Source organism: Myxocyprinus asiaticus, chromosome 10 (genome assembly GCF_019703515.2).
Source record: "Myxocyprinus asiaticus isolate MX2 ecotype Aquarium Trade chromosome 10, UBuf_Myxa_2, whole genome shotgun sequence".
NCBI lineage: Eukaryota > Metazoa > Chordata > Actinopteri > Cypriniformes > Catostomidae > Myxocyprinus > Myxocyprinus asiaticus.
In genome coordinates this window covers 41,197,375-41,219,675 of record NC_059353.1, presented here as the reverse complement: position 1 = coordinate 41,219,675, position 22,301 = coordinate 41,197,375, and the positions used below count along the sequence as shown (strand labels likewise).

Here is a 22,301-nt window from a genome sequence, read left to right as displayed (position 1 = left end):
ATAGAGACTGATTCTATGCAGTCAGTTCATTTTGCTGTTCATGACACACTTTCTTTGCTTGCATATTGCTGATTGCAGGTTTGCAATGTTTTTTCAAAAGAAGTCAGAAGAATACACACCAAATTTACATTGTGTTAATACGCAATTACAGATTCACAACACATGAATTACACTTATGCAAAGCATTAAAATATTGTTAATTTTTTTTTCATATGCTTGCAACTTGATTTACACCTTTACAAAATGTTCTGTGCACATGCAATTTATTTTTATGCTTGCAATTTGATTTACGCTTTCACAAATCTTACTCTGTGCTTTGACAAATTTTTCTATCATGCTTGTAACTTCATTTACGCTTTCACAAATCTTACTCTGCAAATCATTTAGGCACTATTTTACCTTCATAAAAATACGATCGCACACTAGCAGACACAGGTGTTTTATGATGAGTTCGGCTGAAGCGGCCAAAACTGAAAATGAAACCAGTCCAGCAGTGGGAGAGAAATGCACCTTTTCAGCGCAAGAGATCGAATGTCCATTTGAAGAGCAAGACTGATCAGCTCTGACAGTGCTAGAGAAAATGTAAGTTTATAGAGGATTAATGAGAGTGCCATATTAATCTACTATATATAATGCTGAATATTATGTATAATAATGCTATAGGGGAATATAACCCTAATGTCAAATGTCATGTCTAATTTGATTTCATCATAAATTATTATTATTTAACTGGATAAGCATGCACTTCTATTATATACTGTATGTATTTTTGAAAAGAATATTTAGATGTAATCAGAGACAATATTATTTTAGAAAAATACAATCTTAATTTAAAATATATTTAATATTTGTAATTAGTGATAGTGTGTAAGCAGCATATGTATCTAACATAATTCTGTATTTTCAGTAAGCAGAATTATTATCTAATATTTCCATTTGGTGTCACCATTATTAGATGGCGCCGCAGATGGCAGCCTCGGTGTGGAGCTTTCCAGTTCTTTTGTTGTTTTTGTTTGTTTGTCCTGTGTTTAGTATTTTTTTTTTTCCAATCAGTTTTACCAGGGACGAACTGCTGAACATTCGGCAGCACATACCAGACAATCTTTTAACGGTTTCTGACTATTTGGAAGTTTTGCTGGACACATTAGTCAGAGGCACAGCTGTGTTGTTCAAGCGCTATGAAACGCAAGCAAGGGAAGTGAGCCTGCGTGGTGGTCAAGCTCCGTCAGCGAGGCTTTCAAACAGCGCAGCCGGTTATTTATCTCGCGAATCTCCGCTCTCTTTCTAACAAAATGGACAAACTACATCTCCTCACCCGTACAAACAAGAACTTTTCAAACTCTGCTGCCTTGTGCTTCACAGAAACATGGCTGAGTAAAGCCATTCCGGACAGCGCGTTACATCTGCTGGGCTTCCAGCTGTTCAGAGTGAATCGCATTGCGGAGTTAACGGGGAAAACGTGAGGCGGTGGAACATGCTTTTACATCAATGAAAGTTGGTGTACAGATATAACAACATTAAAGAAGATGTGCTGTCCTAATATGTAAGCACTCTTTATCAACTGTAAGCCTTTCTACTCACCGTGGGAGTTTTCCTCATTTATTCTGGTGAGTGTTTACATTACTCCACAAATGTATGTGAGTGCAGCGCTGCAACAGCTGGCTGATCAGATCACAGACCTGGAACAACAATACTCTGACTCACTTATTATTATTCTCTGCGATTTTAACAAAACCAACCTCACCTGTGAACTGCCATAATACAGACAACTCATTACATGCCCCACAGAAATATACTGGATCACTGTTGTACAACATTAAAGGATGCAAGGATGATATTGCTCTGTCCCTAGAGCAGCTTTGGGATTCTCTGATCACATCTTCTTCTGACCTACAAGCCGAAAGTTAATCAGCTAAACCTGTAGTAAGGACTGTAATGAGATGGACCAATGAAGCAGAGCTGGAACTACAAGCCTGCTTTGACTGCACTGATTGGAGTGTTTTTGAAGCTGCAGACACCAATCTGGACAAGCTCACAGATACTGTGACATCATTTATCAGTTTCTGTGAGGATATGTGCATTCCTACTAGGACTAATTTAATGTTCAACAATGACAAACCATGGTTTATAGTAAAACTCATGCAGCTTCGTCAGGCCAAAGAGAATGCTTACAGAAGAGGGGATAAAATCTTGTACAATCAGGCCAGAAACACACTGACAAAAGATATTAGTGTGGCTAAAAGAAGCTACTCTGAGAAGCTGAAAAACAATTTTTCAACTAACGACCCACATCAGTGTGGAGAGCCCTGAAAGACAGTACAAACTATAAGACACCATCCCCCAACACTATAGGGAATCAACAACTGGCTGTCGACCTGAATGTGTTTTACTGTAGATTTCAAACGCCCAGTCTCCCACCACACACCCACTCTGACCTTCACCTCACACAAACATTAACACCTCCTGCAACCACCCTCCTGCCCGTCAGCCTGCACTTAAGATCTGTGAAGAGGATGTGTGCCATGTATTCTGGAAACAAAAGACAAGGAAAGCACAGGGTCCAGATGGTGTTTCACCCACTTGTCTAAAATCCTGTGCTGACCAGCTGGCCCCCATCTTCACACAGATCTTCAACAGATCACTGGAGCAGAGTGAAGTTCGCTGCTGCTTCAAATGCTCCACCATCATCCCTGTCGCAAAGAAACCCAAAATCACAGAACTTAATGACTACAGACTTGTTGCTCTGACATCTGTGGTCATGAAGTCATTTGAGAGACTGGTGTTGGCCCACCTGAAGGACATCACTGGACCCTTTCTGGATCCCCTTCAATTTGCTTATTGAGCAAACAGGTCTGTGGATGATGCAGTCAACATGGGATTGCATCATATCCTGCAACATCTGGACAGTCCAGGAATATATTCAAAGATCCTTTTTGTGGACTTCAGTTCGGCTTTCAACATCATCATCCCAGCTATTCTCCAGACTAAATTAAAACAACTCTCTGTTCCCACCTCTATCTGTCAGTGTATCACCAGCATTCTGACAGATAGGCAGCAGTTAGTGAGACTGGGGAAATTCACTTCCAGCACCTGTTCGATCAGCACTGGTGCCCCCAAGGGTGTGTGCTCTCCCCACTACTCTTCTCCCTCTACACAAATGACTGTACCTCCAAGGACCCCTCTGTCAAGCTCCTGAAGTTTGCAGGCGACACTACTGTCATCGGCCTCATCCAGGATGACGATGAGTCTGTATACAGAAGGGAGGTTAAACAGCTGGCTGTCTGGTAGAGTCAAAACAACCTGGAGCTGAACACAATCAAAACAGTGGAGATGATAGTGGAATTTAGAAGGAACACCACAAAATTGACCCCACTCACCATTCTGAACAGTACTGTGGCAGCAGTGGAGTCATTCAGGTTCCTGGGCTCTACCATCTCACAGGACCTGAAGTGGGAGACCCACATTGACTCCATTGTGAAAAAGGCTCAGCAGAGGTTGTACTTCCTTCACCAGTTTAACCTGCCACAGGCGCTGCTGATACAGTTCTACTCAGCAGTCACTGAGTCTGTCCTCTGCACTTAAATAACTTGTTTTGTTCAGCTAAAATATCAGACATCAGAAGACTACAAAGGAAAGTTCAGACTGCAGAGCGGATTATTGGTTGCCCCCTGCCCTCCCTTCAAGAACTGTACACTTCTAGATTGAGGAAAAGTGCTGGAAAAATCACCCTGGACCCACTCACTCAGCCCACTACCTCTTTGAACTATTGCCTTCTAGCCGGTGCTACACAGCACTGAGCACCAGAACCATCAGGCACAAGCACAGTTTTTTCCCTCAGGCTATTCATCTCATGAACAGTTAAAACTGCTCAACTGAGCAATAATTATGTGCAATACACAATTTAGTCTATTTACATTTATCCAACATATCCTACCTCATCTGCCATTACATTCCCTTGCACTATCTGTATATAACAGATATGTATTTGTACATACATATATACTATATATATATATATATATATATATATATATATATATATATATATATATATATATATATACACACACACACTACCGGTCAAAAGTTTTGAAACACTTACTTATTCTTTATTATAATTTTTTTTTCTTCACATTTTAGAATAATAGTAAAGTCTTCAAAACTATGGAATAACATAAGTGTAACTATGGGAATTATGTTGTGACTAAACAAAATCCAAAATAAATCAAAACTGTGTTATATTTTAGCATCTTCAAAGTAGTCACCCTTTGCCTAGATTTTGCAGACATGTACTCTTGACATTTTCTCAACTTCTTGAGGTATCACCCTGGGATGCTTTTTAAACAGTATTGAAGGAGTTCCCATCTATGTTGAGCACTTATTGGCTGCTTTTCATTATAATTTGGTCCAAGTCATCAATTTCAAAACCTTTTTATTATTATTATTATTATTATTATTATTAAATTTTAGTTTTATAATGAAATAAATTAATATGGTGGCACAATTATATTTTTGTCTAGAAAATTATTTTCAAACATTTAAGCATACACCTTCAGATCAAAAGATTTTTAAGATCATGAGAAACATTTCAGTCAAGTGTTTCAAAACTTTTTAAATATATATAGTCTTTTGTGTATTTATATATATACTTACATTTTTTATTCACTTTTTTTATTATTTTTTTTATTATTATTATCTCTGTCTTGTTGTTGTATTGTTGTATTGTTTGTGCACTGGAAGCTTCTGTCACCAAGACAAATTCCTTGTATGTGTAAGCATACTTGGCAATAAAGCTCATTCTGATTCTGATTGCCCTGTTCTGGGCTGTTTTATTCCCAGTACATATCTAATGGATCATGTAGCACATGTCTATAAAGTAATAATAATAATAATAATAAAAAGAATAAACTTTTCAAGCTTAGTTTAAAGAATCGTGAAAAGAACTGAACCATGAGTTCAGTATCGTGAACCGAACCAAATTATGAGATGAGTGAACCTTCACACCCCTAATTTAGGTATATACAAGTATAAAGCAGTTTTAAATGTAGGGAGACTGACTCAATTGCATCATTCACAGTGTGTCAAGGAGGCAGGCGTTCGCTGCTGAGCTCTTTTGTCGTGGTTTGTTTGCTGTGATTCTTGGACTGGCGGATTTTTCCCCCTCAGGATCATGGATAGTGTAGTTCTTAACCAGGAATTCTGCTATTAAACACAATTTTAAAAGACAGATCTACCTTGAGCTCTGAAGTTTTGAATCGATGGTATATGCTTCAGGGGAAGACATCAGTCTGCGTTCTTTCAACTGTTGAAATAATGTAGACTGATGACTTCCCCAGAAGCATATACCATCGATTCACAACCTCTGAGCTCACGGTAGATCTGCCTTTCAAGGTTTATACTGTCAGTTATTGTTAATAATCAATTCCCCTATGGAAAAAAAAAAAGAATGGGATTTTTACTTCTGAAACCAGAATGTTTTGCTTTATTCAGCATTCAGATTTTGTTTTTCTCAAGAGGGTGTTCAGAAGTAACCAGTAAAAAAAAATACCTTTTTTATTCTAAGGGTCAGAGAGATGTAGTAAATGGTCAAACATCTTTAATAACACTGTAAGTGGACCTCAGGGGAATTTTGGTTGTATTTTTATGAGGGAAGAGGTTTATACAGGGGGAGATGTACACGGGAGGATATATACTGTACATTACCTTTAAATTAATAGTAAAAAATAAACATAAAAATTAAGAAACTAAAAATTATGTTCCATCACAAAACCTAAACAAAATATAAATCCATCAAAGCAGCACTAAATAACACACACAAAAAAAGACTAAACTCTTCAAAGAACTGGGCTAAATACTGTTTGTTATGCCTAGCACTAGTGGATAGTGTAAGTGGAATAACATGAGCATGCATTTATAGGTCTTACAGAACAAAGCCCAGGTGATGCCATTTAGCTGCAAGCTGTGTTGCAGCCAGATCCCAGCTGATGCCTTCAGAGCATTGTGATGAGTGACTGAATGGATTAGACTGCAGTCGGAAAGCATAAATCAAAATCAATGACAATAGGCCTCCGCCCACCCCTCTATGCCCACCCTAACAGATCACATCAATCACTTATGGCACTATACAGAGATCATGCGCTCCACCAAATCCTTGACACATTTATTCCTTATGCCTTTGTTGGTAAAATTGTGGTCTTTCATTTTGTAGAAATGGAAGGTTTTGGATCTTACAGCTGTGAGTTATATGCACTGTGAAGCCAAGTGTATTATTCATAATTGACTAATGACAAACAAGCAATTTACAGTGCTAGATCTTATTCAAGCTCCACTGCTTGTGATGTGCTTCTCTAAAATCTATTTTTGTCGAAAGCTGCATTGTAAACAAGATACATTTCAATTTTTTTTATGTGCATGTTGCTTTCACACCTCTCATTTGTGAGCTGAAATTGCATGTCAAATAAATATCACTATATTCTTGTATTCTATTCTTTTTTTTTTTTTTTTTTTTTGCTTGCCTGTCCTGATGATTAAAGCAATGGAATTATCATTCACTCAATCTGTATAAGTGTCCCAAACACAATCCTACAAACTTTCCCCAAGGGATATGAGAAGGCTTTTGTCATAATACGTACTGACAACAGAGAGTTAATTTGCCTAAACTCTGCAAAGGGACAAAAAAGAATCAAGAGAATCAAGGACTCAGAGTTTTGTCTTTGTAAACTTGTCATGCTTTTCCTCTGTGTAGAAGACAACCTGTTTTCATGAATATTATCAAGATATTTTGTCAGATACAAAAATAGAAACGAAGGCGTAGCCAGGCAGAACACACGTTTACCAGGAATATTTAACTGTAATAAAAGAAATCAAATGGAATACAATGCACAGCCATTCCATAAAGCATAATCAAAATGTTATTATTTGATTTGTGGCTTGCTTCCTGTTGATAAGTGAGAAGTGGTTTGCAATAAAGATGCCCATCTGTGATTATCTCTTTGTTTACTCTTCACTGAGCAACTGTCTGAATCAGAACTGTGATAAGAAACCTTTAGAGATCTACCACAATGTGTGTGAGATGATAGGTAGGTAGGTGGATGGATGGATGGATGGACAGACAGACAGACACAGACAGACAGACAGATGGATAGATTAAAATTGAATAGAGTGATTGATAGAAAGACAGACAGACAGATAGATAGACAGACACAGAAAGACAGATAGAGTGATATACAGACAGACAGACAGACAGACAGACAGACAGATAGATAGATAGATAGATAGATAGATGAGTGCACTGAGAGTACTAACAAGCAGAATACAATTTATTTATGTCACATGTCAACTAAGGCATCAAAAGTGCACTAGTGCACTTTTGTTTAACTTCGGAAGCATACCAAGAGAGACAAATAATAAATGTTTCTTTTAAAGGAATTATTTGCCCGAAAATGAAAATTCTGTCATTATTTACTCACCCCTATATTGCTCAAAATCTGTATGCTGTTTTTTGTTTTGTTTTTTGTGCGAAGAACAGCTCGAAACTTACATTGTTATTCTTGGAATATCTTCCCCTCTCCTGCAGCTCTCAAATCTCATTCTTCATCCTGCATTGAACTAGTGTGTCACATTCGGTTAAGACATGTGAGAACCAAGAGTGTTTTGTCATCAACAATGTCAACACTGGTGTGACATGCTGAAGCACCAATCTTTTAATCTGAACACACATAAGGTTTCAGAGCTTTGCCAGAGGGCAAGATTACCACAATTATCAGATAAGAATAATATCGTTTTTCAGAAAGCTATCATTTCACAACTTCCATGATTTATTAGTGTTTTTGTCATTTTTAGAGCTTGACAGTCATGGTCACTATGACTTGTATGGAAAAAGCTGTTTCACAGAAATAAAAGCAGCTTACAGGTTTGGAATGATATGATATGAGAGTAAATAATGACAATGTTGGGTGAACTATTCCTTTAACAGCTGAAGGCCATGCAATACTGTAAATTAACTTTCAATCAGGAGACATCACTTTTCTACTATTTATGAAGTAACGCTATTTATGTATTTATTGTATGCTCTGTTATAATGTAAATATTAATAAGCTCTCATACAATATATATCTTAAGACAAGACTATATATTAAAGATACACTGACAGGAGACATGGTAATACATTTGAAAGGTGCAGTTACCTGCAGGCACTCGTTGGGCCTCATCCTGAAAACCTCTGGTTCCTTCTTTAGCTTCCAGGGGTATTTGTGGCTCAGCAGCTTCGTCTTCTGTAGTCTCAGAGTCTGCCATTAAGAAATAAGCCAGTAAGCAAGAAACCACTTCCAAATCTGCTGAGCTGTAATGATAACTGAAATCAAACTATAGAAGAAAAAAAAAACTGATCATAAGATACTGGAAACACTTTGCAATAAGGTTGCTGCTGTGGGCAGTGGTGGCTCAGCGGTTAAGGCTCTGGGTTACTGATTAGAAGGTCGGGGGTTCAAGCCCCAGAACCGCCAAGATGCCACTGTTGGGCCCTTGAGCAAGGCCCTTGACCCTATCTGCTCCAGGGGCGCCGTATCATGGCTGACCCTGCACTCTGACCCCAGCCTAGCTGGGATATGTGAAAAAGAAGAATTTCACTGTATATGTGCAAATGTATAATGTGTGATAAATAAAGAAAATTAATTAATTATAAAAATTAATTAATTAATTATCATATGTAACATTAGTTAATCCAATAGTTAACATGAACTAACAATTAACAATGCTTTTACAGCACTAATTAATCTTGGTAAATGTTCTACAAATACAAACATTGAAAAGGTTACAAACTAACAATGAAATAGCCTATATCTTATATACGATATTTATAAAGTATATTATTCATAAACTTTAACCAAGAAATGCTGTGGAAAAAATACTGTTCACTGTTAGTCCATGATATCTAATGCATTAATATTTGTAAATGTATAGAACCTTATTGTAAAGTGTTTTCAAAATACTTTTTAGTTCTTAGTGTCTTAAAGCTGAAGTATGTAAGATTGAAGGAGATTCGTCCTCCGCCACCCGGATTGAGGTGAGTCACTACGCCACCACGAGGACTTAGAGCGCATTGGGAATTGGGCATTCAAAATTGGGGGAAAAACAAAAACACTGTTTTCAAAACAGCTTTCTGAATATGCCCCCCATCTACTGTTGGTCAAACAAAGAGATAGTCCCATCCACAACTCATGTCATTGGTTGAGTTATGTTGTTGGGGCAGGTCGAAACGGGTTGCTCAAAACAAACAGAGGAATTTTTATAGCGCCACAGAGACACAGTGTTTACAGTTTTCAAGAACATTTACCTCTAAATGGCTTACTTACTGTTGTCTCTGCATATTAAGTCGGGATAGAAGAAATTATTTGAACAGAGACAAATTTACATCCTTCAGCTTTAACATTTCAACAAATGATTACATATGAGGTGTACCACTCCAGTGGAAAAGCTGAAGTAGTGTTGCCACATAGTGATATATGAAAATAATATATGAAAATGTTTTTTATATGGGAGCATGGTGGGAAAAGAGAATACTAAACACTGCAGCGAGGCCAAATATGTAAACAAATGTTACCATAACTTTGCTTCCGACAGGAGCGGAAAACTTCACTTCCATAGTGGCAGAGGAGAGAAGAAGACAAGACATCACCGTTACTATAGAGACGAATCCCAGCCCCAGTAAAAATACAAAGCAACAAACTGCTGAATGGACACATTCTCCTGATGGCTTCTCATTGGCAACTCGCCTCGATGACTTACTAGATGTGGTTGACTAGCAACTCACTATTTCTCATCACAGCCGTCTGTGCCTCTGCTTTGGTCCCTGTTTTGTAACAGACTGCTATAACATAAAGAGCTTAGACACCAGCTAAGACATACTGGGCCCCTACACCAACCTTTAACCTATCCATGGCTGGAAGTGCCGTCCCCTTTTGGAGTTGGCCCAACCCCTTCTTGAGTTTTCCCGCCCTCTTTTGGAGTTTTCAATCCCCATTTGGAGATCTCCGGGCTGCAGAAATACCTACTTGAGCTACTTTTTTTTTTTTCAGTAGTGCAATTTTCAACATAGTTTAGCTTGTAGCTTGTTACCGAGGCAATAAAACACAATTTCTGATCTATTCAGTCCACTTCATTCAAGAGAATTGGTTTGTGTAAATGAACTGATTTAAAAAAATGAGCAATCTAAAGGGCAGTTATCATTCAGTCTGATTCATTTTAGAGAATCAGTCTGTTTGGACCAGGACGGTTCATGTAAATTAACTCTTTAAAAAACAATGATTCACTGATTCGAGTTCCTATGCATAAGACTCTGTGCAGCAATTTAAGTCTTATTTATAGATAAACATTTATTTAAATGCTGAAGTTTATCACCATGTTTTCTACTTGGCTATATAAATTAGAATGTACAATTTTTTTTTTTTTTTTTTTGGATTTAGTGTAATATTTATCTGTAAGTTCACCCTAATTGTGTTCATTAATTCAAAACCATCATTGTTTTTGAGCCTGAAAAATATTTGCTTTGATGGCATTACAGCTCTAAATTATATTATAGTTATATAAATTATATTGCCGTATTATATATGTTTATATATATATATACTGTAAATGTATATTGCCTCAAGTAGCTTCAATGTAGCTAGCTACTTTTTGTTAGCACTTTGTAGTGTAGTAACCAGCTTGACTGTAGTTTAACTAGGCTGCGTTAATTATGAGTAGCTTGTAGCTTGCTAAGCTTCAGTTTCAAAGTAGATTCCCCAGCACTGCTGTTTTCACTGAAGAATGTGAAGACAAATGTTACATGTTTAAATATTTGAGTACGGTAATGAGAAAGCAGAGCTGGGTAATTTTCCACAAATTGCTTTCAATTAAGTAGGATTATTTTCTATAAGACAGTTCATTTGCTCATCAACCCTCCAATGGGCTCGATTCTGCCAATACAAATTTGTATAATAAAATATTTCTTATTGCAGAATAGATAAGGATTTTGAGCATTTAAATGCATATTTCTTTCTGAGCATTTATTTATAATACATAGTGAAACCAAGGTATTTTGATTGTGTATTCATCCTTTTCAGATGAGAGCAAGGTGAGGTTAGTCAACACACAGAAGGCACTGCAGTCTAGATGAAAGCTGAAGTACTAAATTATCCACAGTAATATTTGTTACTATGTAAATATTAATACATATTAGAAACAACATTTCAATCCATAAGTCTTCATTTGTAATACAAAGAAAGGAAATAATATGAATTCTGAGTTCAGAATTGAAAATGTTGAAAATATTAATAGAGTAATAAAGCGCAAACCACATTATTTCTGCCCAATCCTAAATCCCGGTCCTAAACTCTGGAATAGTCTCCCTTACCATGTGAGGTCAGCTTCATCAATAGCCATTTTTAAATTCTCTTTGAAAACGTATTTATTTTCTTTAGCATATGAATAGGTCTTTTAATATGTTAAATTAAGTAAATACTTGATGCAGTTTTTAAATTGTATTCTTTTTATTTATTATTATTTATTTATTTATTTGCATATATATAATTCTGTCATTGTATATTTTTCATTGATTTGTAAAGCACTTTGGGTCAACTTCTGTTATTTTTAAATGTGCTATATAAATTAAGGTTGACTTGCCTTGACTAATCAATTATTTAAATCATGGTTTCAATTTAAAGGGCTTTTATAGAGAACATGTCTAAATCTCATCACATCAGTGCGTGTCAGCAGTTCGTATAAATTGTTTCAATGCTAAGCAATGCTAAGCTTTTTGCATTATGGATGTTGAGATTATTGTGCCTTTGTACATGAAACTGAACTGATTTATTGTCAGGCCCCTCTTTATCAAAGCGAGCACAATGACAAATTTTGAAAATCCCAAGGAAAGAAAGCAGAAACCACAAGCACTGACATGAATAATAATAATAATAATAATAATAATAATAACAATAAACATTCAATATCATCAGGTATTACAAACACAAAGGGAATAATCAAAAACACAATGATTTATTACGATTCACAACAAGAACAGAAAAATTCAGCAACATATTTTGACACTTCAATTAAAAATGTCAGTACTTAAAACAGAGAATGCATTAAGTATTGTGGGATGTTATGCATGTGGTGAGATGTCTTTTAAAGTGTGCAGACTGACAATGCAGACTAAATTCCTTTATAATTATCAGACATGAATATGAATGTATCCCCATTAGCAGTCACTTTTAAATAATTGCATAATTTAGATAATAGTTGCCCGAACTGCTACACTTCGTCTTATCCTACATAAGCATCTAGCTATTTCTGATTAGATTATGTAGGGCCTCAATTCACGAACTGGTTACAATTATATACACAAGTGTTAAAATGGACAGATCTATGAGTGCTTAAGATTGCCTCAGAGTATTAAAGGGATAGTTCACCCAAAAATGGAAATTCTCTCATCATTTACTCACCCTCATGCCATCCCAGATGTGTATGACTTTCTTTCTTCTGCTGAACACAAATGAAGATTTTTAGAAGAATATCTCAGCATTGTAGGTCAATACAAAGCAAGTGAATGATGATCAGGACTTTGAACCTCCAAAAAGGAGATTCAGTCAGCATAAAAGTACTCCATACCACTCCAGTGGTTTAATCAATGTCTTCTGAAGCATTCCAGTTGGTTTTGGGTGAAAACAGACCAAAATATAACTCCTTTTTCAATGTACATCTTGCCATTGCAGTCTCTAGACACGATCATGATTTCAAGCTTGTTTAAGTGTAATCGAGCTTGAAATCATGATTGCCAAGGAGAATGCTGTCAAGATGTGCAGTGAAAAAGGAGTTATATTTTGGTCTATTCTCACCCAAAATCAACTGAATTGCTTCAGAAGACATGGTTTTAACCACTGGAATCATATGGATTATTTTTATGCTGTCTTTATCTCCTTTTATGAGCTTCAAAGGCCTGATCACCATTCACTTGCATTGTATGGCCTGACAGAGCTGAGATATTCTTCTAAAACTTTTCGTTTGTGGTCTGCAGAAGAAAGAAAGACATACACATCTGGGATGGCATGAGGGTGTGTAAATGAGAAAAAATTTATTTTGGGGTGTACTAACCCTTTAAGTGATAATGCTAAATATTTGTTATTTATCATCATTACTGCTTTCGATGCTCAAGATGCTTTGACTTTGTTTTGGCCCACATTTCTGTGATACATCTAAGGCCAGAAACATATTTAAAACAAGTATGCAAACAAAGTTTACTCTAATGTCTACTCGAGTGCCCCTTGTGGCATCCCTGATAAGGCAACATGCACGTGTGTTATGAATTGCAATCAGACTCATTTCTGAATGAACCTACATGTGAAATTGAGCTTACGAAGATAGAAGTGTTTGCGATCACGTACATATGTAGAGTATGTTTCGGGGCTTAGACACTATGTGTACTCTTTTTTTAAATTGTATTTACTCTTTCTGTAAACGGAAAAATAATAATGCATCCATCGATTTTAATTAAAAGACCATAAGATGGTTGACAGACTCTTAAGTGTTATCGTAACATCTCTCTTGTAATAACCTGTTATCTATAAAGCCAAACACACCATGAGTAAACCGCCCAAATGTTCGGTTAGAGTGTCCAGTTTTCTGAAAAGAGAAAGAGAGAAAAAAAGCATTTTAGCACTTGCATACAATGTAAAATGTATGATTATCACTTTTAAACAAGCAAAACAACTTGGTGCATCAAACAGTACAATGAGGTTTGTAGTCAACTGACATCTTCAAAGTAGACTAACAAGAGCACTAATGAATAAAGAACTAAGATGTTGCGTTGGCTACATGTCCATCTTTACTCTGCTAACTTACATTTAAAATCACATGTAGATAATTTGTTGACTGAGAGGCTAAGAGATTTTGCTAGTTTCCTTCACATAGACCTGTGTTGGTGTATTTGGTTATGTACCTTGTATAAAAAGCATCTGATGCTAAATGACAAGCATGAAAGCATCCAGTACCACAAGAGCTTAAATAAAAAATGGCTGATCTAATTCTGTTAAAGGCTGTTTGTTTTTCAAGCAACAGATGTGTCACATCTAACATATGCAATCAGACATGCAGTTTCTTCATTTCTAAACAGATTCATTTTGTTTAGTAGGAAATTTAAAGGAACAGCTCACACCAAAAGGAAAGCCTTTATTTACTCACCATCAAAACTTTGTATTGATTCTTTTTTTTTTTTTTACAACTTAAGTGAATGGTGACTGAGGCTAACATTCTGCCTAATGTCTCCTTTTGTGTTTCTAGGAAGTATGCCATACCAGTTTGGTATAAGAGGTTGATTAAATGACAGAATTTGCATTTTTGGGTGAACTATCCCTTTAAATAGGCCACATAATAGTAGATCTTATTCTGTTACAGGCTGTTATTCCAACGTATTCCCCATATTTCAAGAAACAGAAGTGTCAAATCGATGATATGCTGCAAGACATGTAATTTCATTATTCATTCCAAAACAAATTCATCTTGTTTAGTGGGAAATTTAATGTGATTCCCAGCCTCCCAAAAGCATCCTATCCACCTGTTTTCATTTCTCACAATGGATGCATGTAAACTGCAGCAACAGCGAGGACTCAGTGGGTAGCGGCTGTCTGTCACTCCCAATCCATTAGTTACAGCAAGACAGTCATTTCTAATGGCTGCGGCACCAGTTATTTCAACCTCTTCTTCTGTGACTCTGCTCCCTAACAGCATTAGCTAAGGATGGCGGCCATCCGTTTTAGGTTTGTTGGGCTGGGAGATGGTGGGAGGTACAGGCAAATATAAGAAAGCAGGCTTTGGAGAACTTTCAGAGGAACTACAAGCTGGCCATTAGAATTAATTTGCTTAAGCTCAGCTCTTTCCGCTGTTGTAAAGTAAACATTTACAGAGCATTAATGGTCTGAATAATTCAAAGTAGGAGATGTGGATGTGATGCCAGTTAATTTGTCATTATGCTCCATGTTTGGCATTTTAATGGACGAAAAGGTTGGTACAAATCGACAGCACAAGTGACATGCATTATGCAAAAGATCTGCATTCTTCTATTGCTGTGATTAGTCAAAGCTGAGAAATCCTTGCAGCAGCCTAACTACCACAGAAATGCATACGATGGTCACTCCACAGAAAGGGGAGGCTATTGAAAAAGCAAATGCACACACGTTATTATTACTGTTGAGATGTATTTACAGTACATTTATTTCTTAGCAGAAGCTTTTAAATGAAAGCGACTGACTGGAAAACGCACATATCCCATTCTAGGTGATGTTATTACACGAGTTTCTGAAATTCTTGATTCTGATTGGCCAATGGCACCATCTAGTGGTCTGATATTTCTGAGTAACAACCACACATCCGAGGATTAAGTCATATCAGACTGGTAATTTTTCTTAATTCTCATATCACTCTGTGATCTCTACCAGTAAACTAATAAAATACTTTCAACTCAATAACAGTGTTCGGAATGGCATACTACCATACTACTCTTACTATTTCTGCCACTGACATATTTGGCAGTATGTAACGTTGGGTACGTGGAGTGGAAGAGAGGAGTCGCAGGAGTAGATATTTAAGTCTTTTAATATTAATCGTTGGAGTAGAACAAACACTGGAGTGGAACGAACAAAAAGCTCAACAATAGTAATCGCTGGAATGGAACAAATGCTGGAGTAGAACAAATTATAAAGCTATACATCTCAAACTAACAACACAACGTAACACTTCAAGGACTGACAAATGAATGAACAAAACTAGAGGGTATTTAAACACAAGGAGCTAAATGAGGAAATGGAATACAGGTGCGGATGATGAAGAACAGATGGAAGTGATGAGGGCAGTGAAACATGAGAGATGTAGTCCGGAGGAAAACTTCAAAATAAGAGTCCTTGAAGAACGTGAGGGAGACAGACTGTGACACAGTAGTAGCATGAGTAGTATGCCATTCCAAACTCAGCCAATGTTTCATCAATGTTTCAAGTCCATTTATTTATTTGGCAAGTAGTCTTATAATAAGCTGGATAATGAGCAGTCAGACAGTCAATTTTGCTAAATAAACACCTACAGAACTCCACCGCAAACCGGACGTGCAAATCAGCTGCTCAGCTATTTCTTTCTTCCTACATAATAACATAATTTCAATACAAATCAATATTTCATGTCCATTTATTTATTTATTTGGTTAGTAGCCATGCAATAAGCAGGATAATGTATATTCAGCCATTTGTTATCATGAAATAACCCCCTTTTTTTGCGATAACAACTGGCTGACTGTAGATTATCCCTTCCTTAATGTATGCCTTACACAAGAGGTCGACTGATAGTGGATTTTGCCGATACCGATAACTAAGGTGTTGGAAAGGGTCAATAACTGACTAATTGTCCAATAGTTTTTAAAATCGATTCATAGAATGTTGCAGCATTTTCTTAGTTGGCACAGACATAGAGGTCCAAAATGTATTAAATCCCAGATTTTGTTCATTTATTTATTTATTTTTTGTTTATTTAAAAAATATATTAATTTTTTATTTTCCAAAATCCCAATAATAATCAGAAAAAAAGAAGACTGGGCGCACAGTGTGGGACATTCAATACTAAACAAGCCTGAAATACACCGGGACTCTTATTTTGAAAGGACAGAGACTTGGCTCTGTTACAATGCTCTATATTTAATATATACCAAATTAAGCTTTTTATAGCCTTCATAATATTATTATTATTATTCACAATATATGAAGTTGGAGACACAATGTATTGTGCTGATGAGGGAAAATTCCATATAGTCACATTTTTCTTTGCATGCATTCACTTCAATTTAAAAAAAGTAATTATCAAAGGAATATAAAAAAATATATATTGGCAACTATTGGCATAGATTTTTGCAGATAACCGATAGTTCTAAAAAGCAACTATCGGCACCGATTAATCGGTAAAACCGATATATCGGTCTACCTCTACCTTACACAACATCGTACATTTTCTGAGGAAATGTATACCCGTATAAAACCGCCACAATGCTACAGGCTTTGTCAGGGTGGTGCAATGCGGTTGCTGGATTGATGCTTACTGGCAAAAAAAGACTAACTCGCAAGTATCTATGATATTTTGGTCCCTAGATACGACTTGGCTAAAAGTAAATGTATTAGAAAAGTAATAGCTCACATCTCACAAATTGCGCAGAAAGTCAAATAGCTAGAGTAAAGGGTTAGTTCTAAAACCCTTACCCTAAATATGAGCAATAATACTAGTGATGCTTGCCTATATATAACCCATTCACCAATATTCTAGTTTTATATGTAAACCGGTAAATCAACTAAGGGGTTCGGAAAGCTAACATGATGTTTCGGCTTTCATTTGATAGGTATCAGGAATGCTTCTCTGTCCCATGCTATTCTGAAACCTGCTACTAACAGAGGGCCCTTCAGGCTTCATTTACATTTCTCTAACTGACAATAATCCAAAGTGACCTGCCAAATGCACACTCTCTCTTTTGACGCTGAGCAGGCCACCAAGGGAGGATCTTCAGCCAGCCATCTGTGATGTGAAGTCCAGAGCCACATTCAGCTTTCTGGGTCAGATAAGTAAACAGGATGCATCTATTCCACAGCTGACATTCAGTGACTGTGCTGTATGATAATAATAAGAAATTACTACTAAATAGACACAGCTCAGCAAATAATGATTTGTGTCCAAAAGTGTCTAAAGACAAGAACGGAATTAATTGTGTCCTCCTCGCCCAAAGCAACATGGTAACAAAAATAAGATGAAATTGAAGTCCTAACCCTAACGGAATGATAAAATATAAATAGGTAGGGACCAAAACAAAATTAATAAGACTAAGAAGCTTGATAAATCAGGGTCTTGTGAGTGATGCTTGCCCCTGTTAAAGTCTCCATTATATTCAATTGAGCTTAAATTGTGTTGAACCTGGAACATTCTTTTAAAGGCAGCTCCCTAGGTTTTGGGACAGAGATATAAATGTTAATAAATGATATAGTCATTAACTGACAGCAAAAGCAACAGAGCCGCATTTCTATTTCTAGCTACCCTATTTCCTCAGACTAAAAAACTACTAAGTCCTGTTGGTCAGCACCTTGGAGAGCTCCAATGACTTTTCTTTTCAGCCCCCACTGTACAGCCATTCACACTGGATGAATAAAACCACTCTGGGCTGTAGTTTGGATGAATCATATTGGCCTTTTTTCAGCACAGGTAATTTATTTGTCGCCAGGTTTGGCAAAGATTGAAGTCTGATGAATGCTGCCCAGCTGCATCTAGGTTAGGGTATCTGCTTTCTGCCCTAACTCCACTCTTTCAGCCCGAAGCGAGTGGGCTATTTCAATCTCACCTGGTCTAACTTTTCAAACTTTTCATTACTCTTGCCAATGCATCAAGTGAATCACTTTATACCTTAGGAAACATATCTCTCTCTTAGCCACCCCATAGCTTTTCCTAATGCTCATGAGTCAGCAGGGTAATGGTAGGAACTCACGTGATTCATGCCCCCCTCTGACTTGGTATGTTGTTCCTAGGCATTTTCAAAGATAATTCCAGTTCTTGAAAGGCAGCAATGTACTGATGTTCCTAAAACATCCTGGTTCTAAACCTCCAAACTTAACACAGTGTCCTAACCAGGTGCAATGCGTAAGAGCAACAAAAGCAATTTGTCTGTCAACTCTTGACCTGAAAATGTTGCACGATGTGACAATCACAGTTGATGAGAACATATTTAATGTTTAATATACTGTTATGTGGAATGGGATTTTGGACCAATAAGATTTCACTCAGCATGACACCAAAGAAGTAGAAACCAAGCAATCAACAAAAGGCCCTTTTCCACCATCGGGCCAAACAGTTCTCATTGCAGAACCGTGCTGTTCCATACCAATCAGGGCTCACTGGCACTGTTACTGTCTCTTTTTCAACTATGGTACTGCGAAATCAGGATTAGATTAGGATCATTAGTCACAACGTCACTACTGGTGTTCCACCAGCACGGTTGAGTACATTCAAAGTCTTTTAAGCAAGTCAGAGCACTAGCAGCCATCTTTGGAACACACCCGGGCAGCTATTTTTCTGTGTAAACAAGCGGCACTCAAGTGCAGATCCTATCTACTTGAATGGGGAAAGACCGAAATCTCGAAAATGGTTGGTCAAGATTACAATCAAAGAGCATATTTCAAATCACGGAAATGTCAAATGAAAAAAAAAAAAAAAAAAAAAAAGAAATATTCCCGGCTTGTATAGCTAATGTGCATGCACATTCTCGAGTTGATTGACAGGCGATGTCTGTATCTGAAAGGTGATTGGCTCTTTTACCTGTAAGGCGGGACTTCCTTTCTACATCCATTGGCCACTGGGCATTCCAATTTCTCCCATTAATTTTAATAAAAGGCCTGTTATTATAATAGGTGGCCCATTTATGCTAAATAGTCTGTGGTACAGTTAGCTAACCATGCTGAGAATTCTGTGCCAGTAATTGTTTGTAATTGTTTGGCCACCCTTTGCCTAGATTTTTCAGAAATGTACTCTTGGCATTTTCTCAACCAACTTCTTGAGGTATCACCCTGGGATGCTTTTTAAACAGTATCGAAGGAGTTCCCATCTATATGCTGGGCACTTAGTGGCTGCTTTTCTTAATTATTCAGTCCAAGTCATCCATTTCAATGTCACAGTCTGTCTCCCTCATTTTCTTCAAGGACTCTTATTTTGAAGTTTTCCCCTGGACTACATCTCCCATAGTTCACTGCCCTCATCACTTCCATCTGTTCTTCATCATCCGCACCTGTATTCCATTCCCTCATTTAGCTCCTTGTGTTTAAATACCCTCTAGTTTTGTTCATTCATTTGTCAGTCCTTGAAGTGTTATGTTGTGTTATAATGTTTAGCTTTATTGTTTTGTTCCACTCCAGCATTTGTTCCACTCCAGTGGTTATTATTAAAAAGACTTAAAGTATCTACTCCTGCATCTCCTCTCTTTCACTCCACGTACCCAGCGTTACAATAGTAAACCGCATTACACAGAGGGATTAAATAATGACATCTTATTCACATGACATGATAGAGGATGAAACTACCATTTAGCCAACATCTGAAATTCTGACTCAGCCACCTGTTCGGTATCTGTCTGGTCTCTTAGCTACATGTCTGCCCCATACACCCGCCTGTCTCGGTCTGCCGTCTAAGATCCAATTATCTGTTTTCCTTCACCCACCCCTCTCCCCTCTCCTTCACACCCACTTTTCCTTTCATCTTCAAGGATTTCTATCAGCTGTGAGAGGAAGGGTTGAGAGCATGTCCCGCTTTCACCTGTAAAATGTCAGAATGACATATTCTCCAAAGAAGGACACTTTCATGCACTTACAGCCAATGGAAAATTGACAGTGTGCAGAATGCTCACTTCTCCTTTATGTGCCATCTCAGGAGAGGGATAAGGTTAATATTTTGACCTGACAGGCTGTATACAGAGAATTGATTGATCATTAGTGGTGCTTGCTGAAGTATGCATCACTAATACCATTTCTTAAATTTAAGTTTAGGGGTTTGAACAAACCCCTAACTCTATAGGCATGTAATTCCCACTCCATTTGTGCTACAGACACAAATTATACCTCAAATTGTGCCAAGGAGATGTGTGCACAGATGTGTGTGGACAACAAAATAGATGAATTCCCATGGACTTACATTGGTGGCACTTGAGCCATAGGGACCAGAATATCATAGACACTTGAGGGTGGGCTCTTTTGACTTGGACCAGTAAGCATCCACCCAAACACACTGGCTACCGCTAAGCATCGCCGTTGAAACCACCCAGAACACCATAGCAACCACATAGGAACACACTAATAACACTCAGAACACCTTAAAAACTGCATAGCAATGCACTGGTATCGCACAGGTAAGCACTACTAATATTCTCCTCAGAAAATGTAACAATCTAGTTTTGGAGCGCAAAAATAGCCAACCGATGTGCTATTGATTACAGTATTGATTTATGGGGAAACACTTGAGAATCTAGTAAATAAAAGAGTAATATGGAATCATTTTATGTTGCAGTCTTAATGCAAAAACCTCCCTATTAATGAATTTCGGTTTGAAGTAGGCGAATTCGGCAATATACTGGGTATACAGATCCCTAGACGAATGCATCATAGAGAGAAATGGGATGCTGCTACAAGCATTTCTGTTTAATTGCACTTGGCACGGAAAACTACCTACAAGCTGACTTGCCATATGTCTCCATTGTTCTGTAGTGGTGTTAAATCTAACAACTCAAACTATGGCATAGTCAATGCTTTCTGCTGATTTCTAAGACAATCCTTTTCCATTAGTAAATAATATCCCACATTCTAGAGATAGACTGATATTCACACTTTTCTAATTAATCAGTCATCAGTTTTTTTAATATCAAGTCTACCGATAAATTTTAAAGAATAGCACCGAGCAAACGTCACTGTTCGTCCAACAGGAAACAATGGTTTTTACACATAAAGTAACTTAATGTATTTTTTGCATAAATTACTCAACAGCCATTAATTCTCGAATGAGGAATGTTAAGCATTTTAAGTTAGACATTCAAAATACACAATAAAATAAATCTATTATTGCATTAAAAATATTTAGATTGCAAAAAGCATTTTGCGCATGTGTATGAACAAATAAATAATGGCATAAATAATAATAACAATAAACTATTTATAAAATACAATACATTTAAAAAAAACATTAAAATAACTAAATAATAAAATGTAATTATACATAATGCATAATATGTTTTTATTGCTGTAGTATAATGATGTTTTAGCTATGTCAAAATGTAGAAACAAAACAATAATTCAAAATCAGTTCTGCATTTCAGTTATCAGACACTTAAAAAATATCAGTAAATAATCAGTATCATTCATAAACAAAGCAATACTGGCCAATCTCTACTGGATTTTCTCTCCAGAGAGAACCCCCTTTTGACTCGACAGCAAAATACCCAGGGGCTGTCATCTTGGTCTCTAGGGTATCCTGTTCCACATCCTAACGTAACCCAGAATGCTTTACAATATGATGGGTTTTATGAGCCATGGGCATTCACCTATTAAGCTATAAATATCCTCATGCAATTAGCCAGATGGGTGCCATTTGTTTACAAGAAAAGGGTGGGGCGCATGAGTGAGAAGGAGCTCTAACAGCCCTGAAGGAGGGAAGTGGGTCAAGGCTCCCTCAGACAGTGCACATGGAATGACAAAACCCACACATATGGGTCAAACTTG

At 37.0% G+C, this 22,301-nt stretch overlaps 1 protein-coding gene across 1 annotated transcript in view; it reads right to left on the bottom strand.

Annotated features, from left to right (window-relative positions):
• Nucleotides 1-22,301, bottom strand: part of LOC127447338 (striated muscle preferentially expressed protein kinase-like) — a 149,979-nt gene that overhangs the window by 62,498 nt on the left and 65,180 nt on the right. Inside the window, 3 exon segments of the mRNA XM_051709161.1 lie at nt 8,187-8,288; nt 9,602-9,636; nt 13,614-13,656. Coding sequence (XP_051565121.1) covers nt 8,187-8,288; nt 9,602-9,636; nt 13,614-13,656 — 180 coding nt within the window.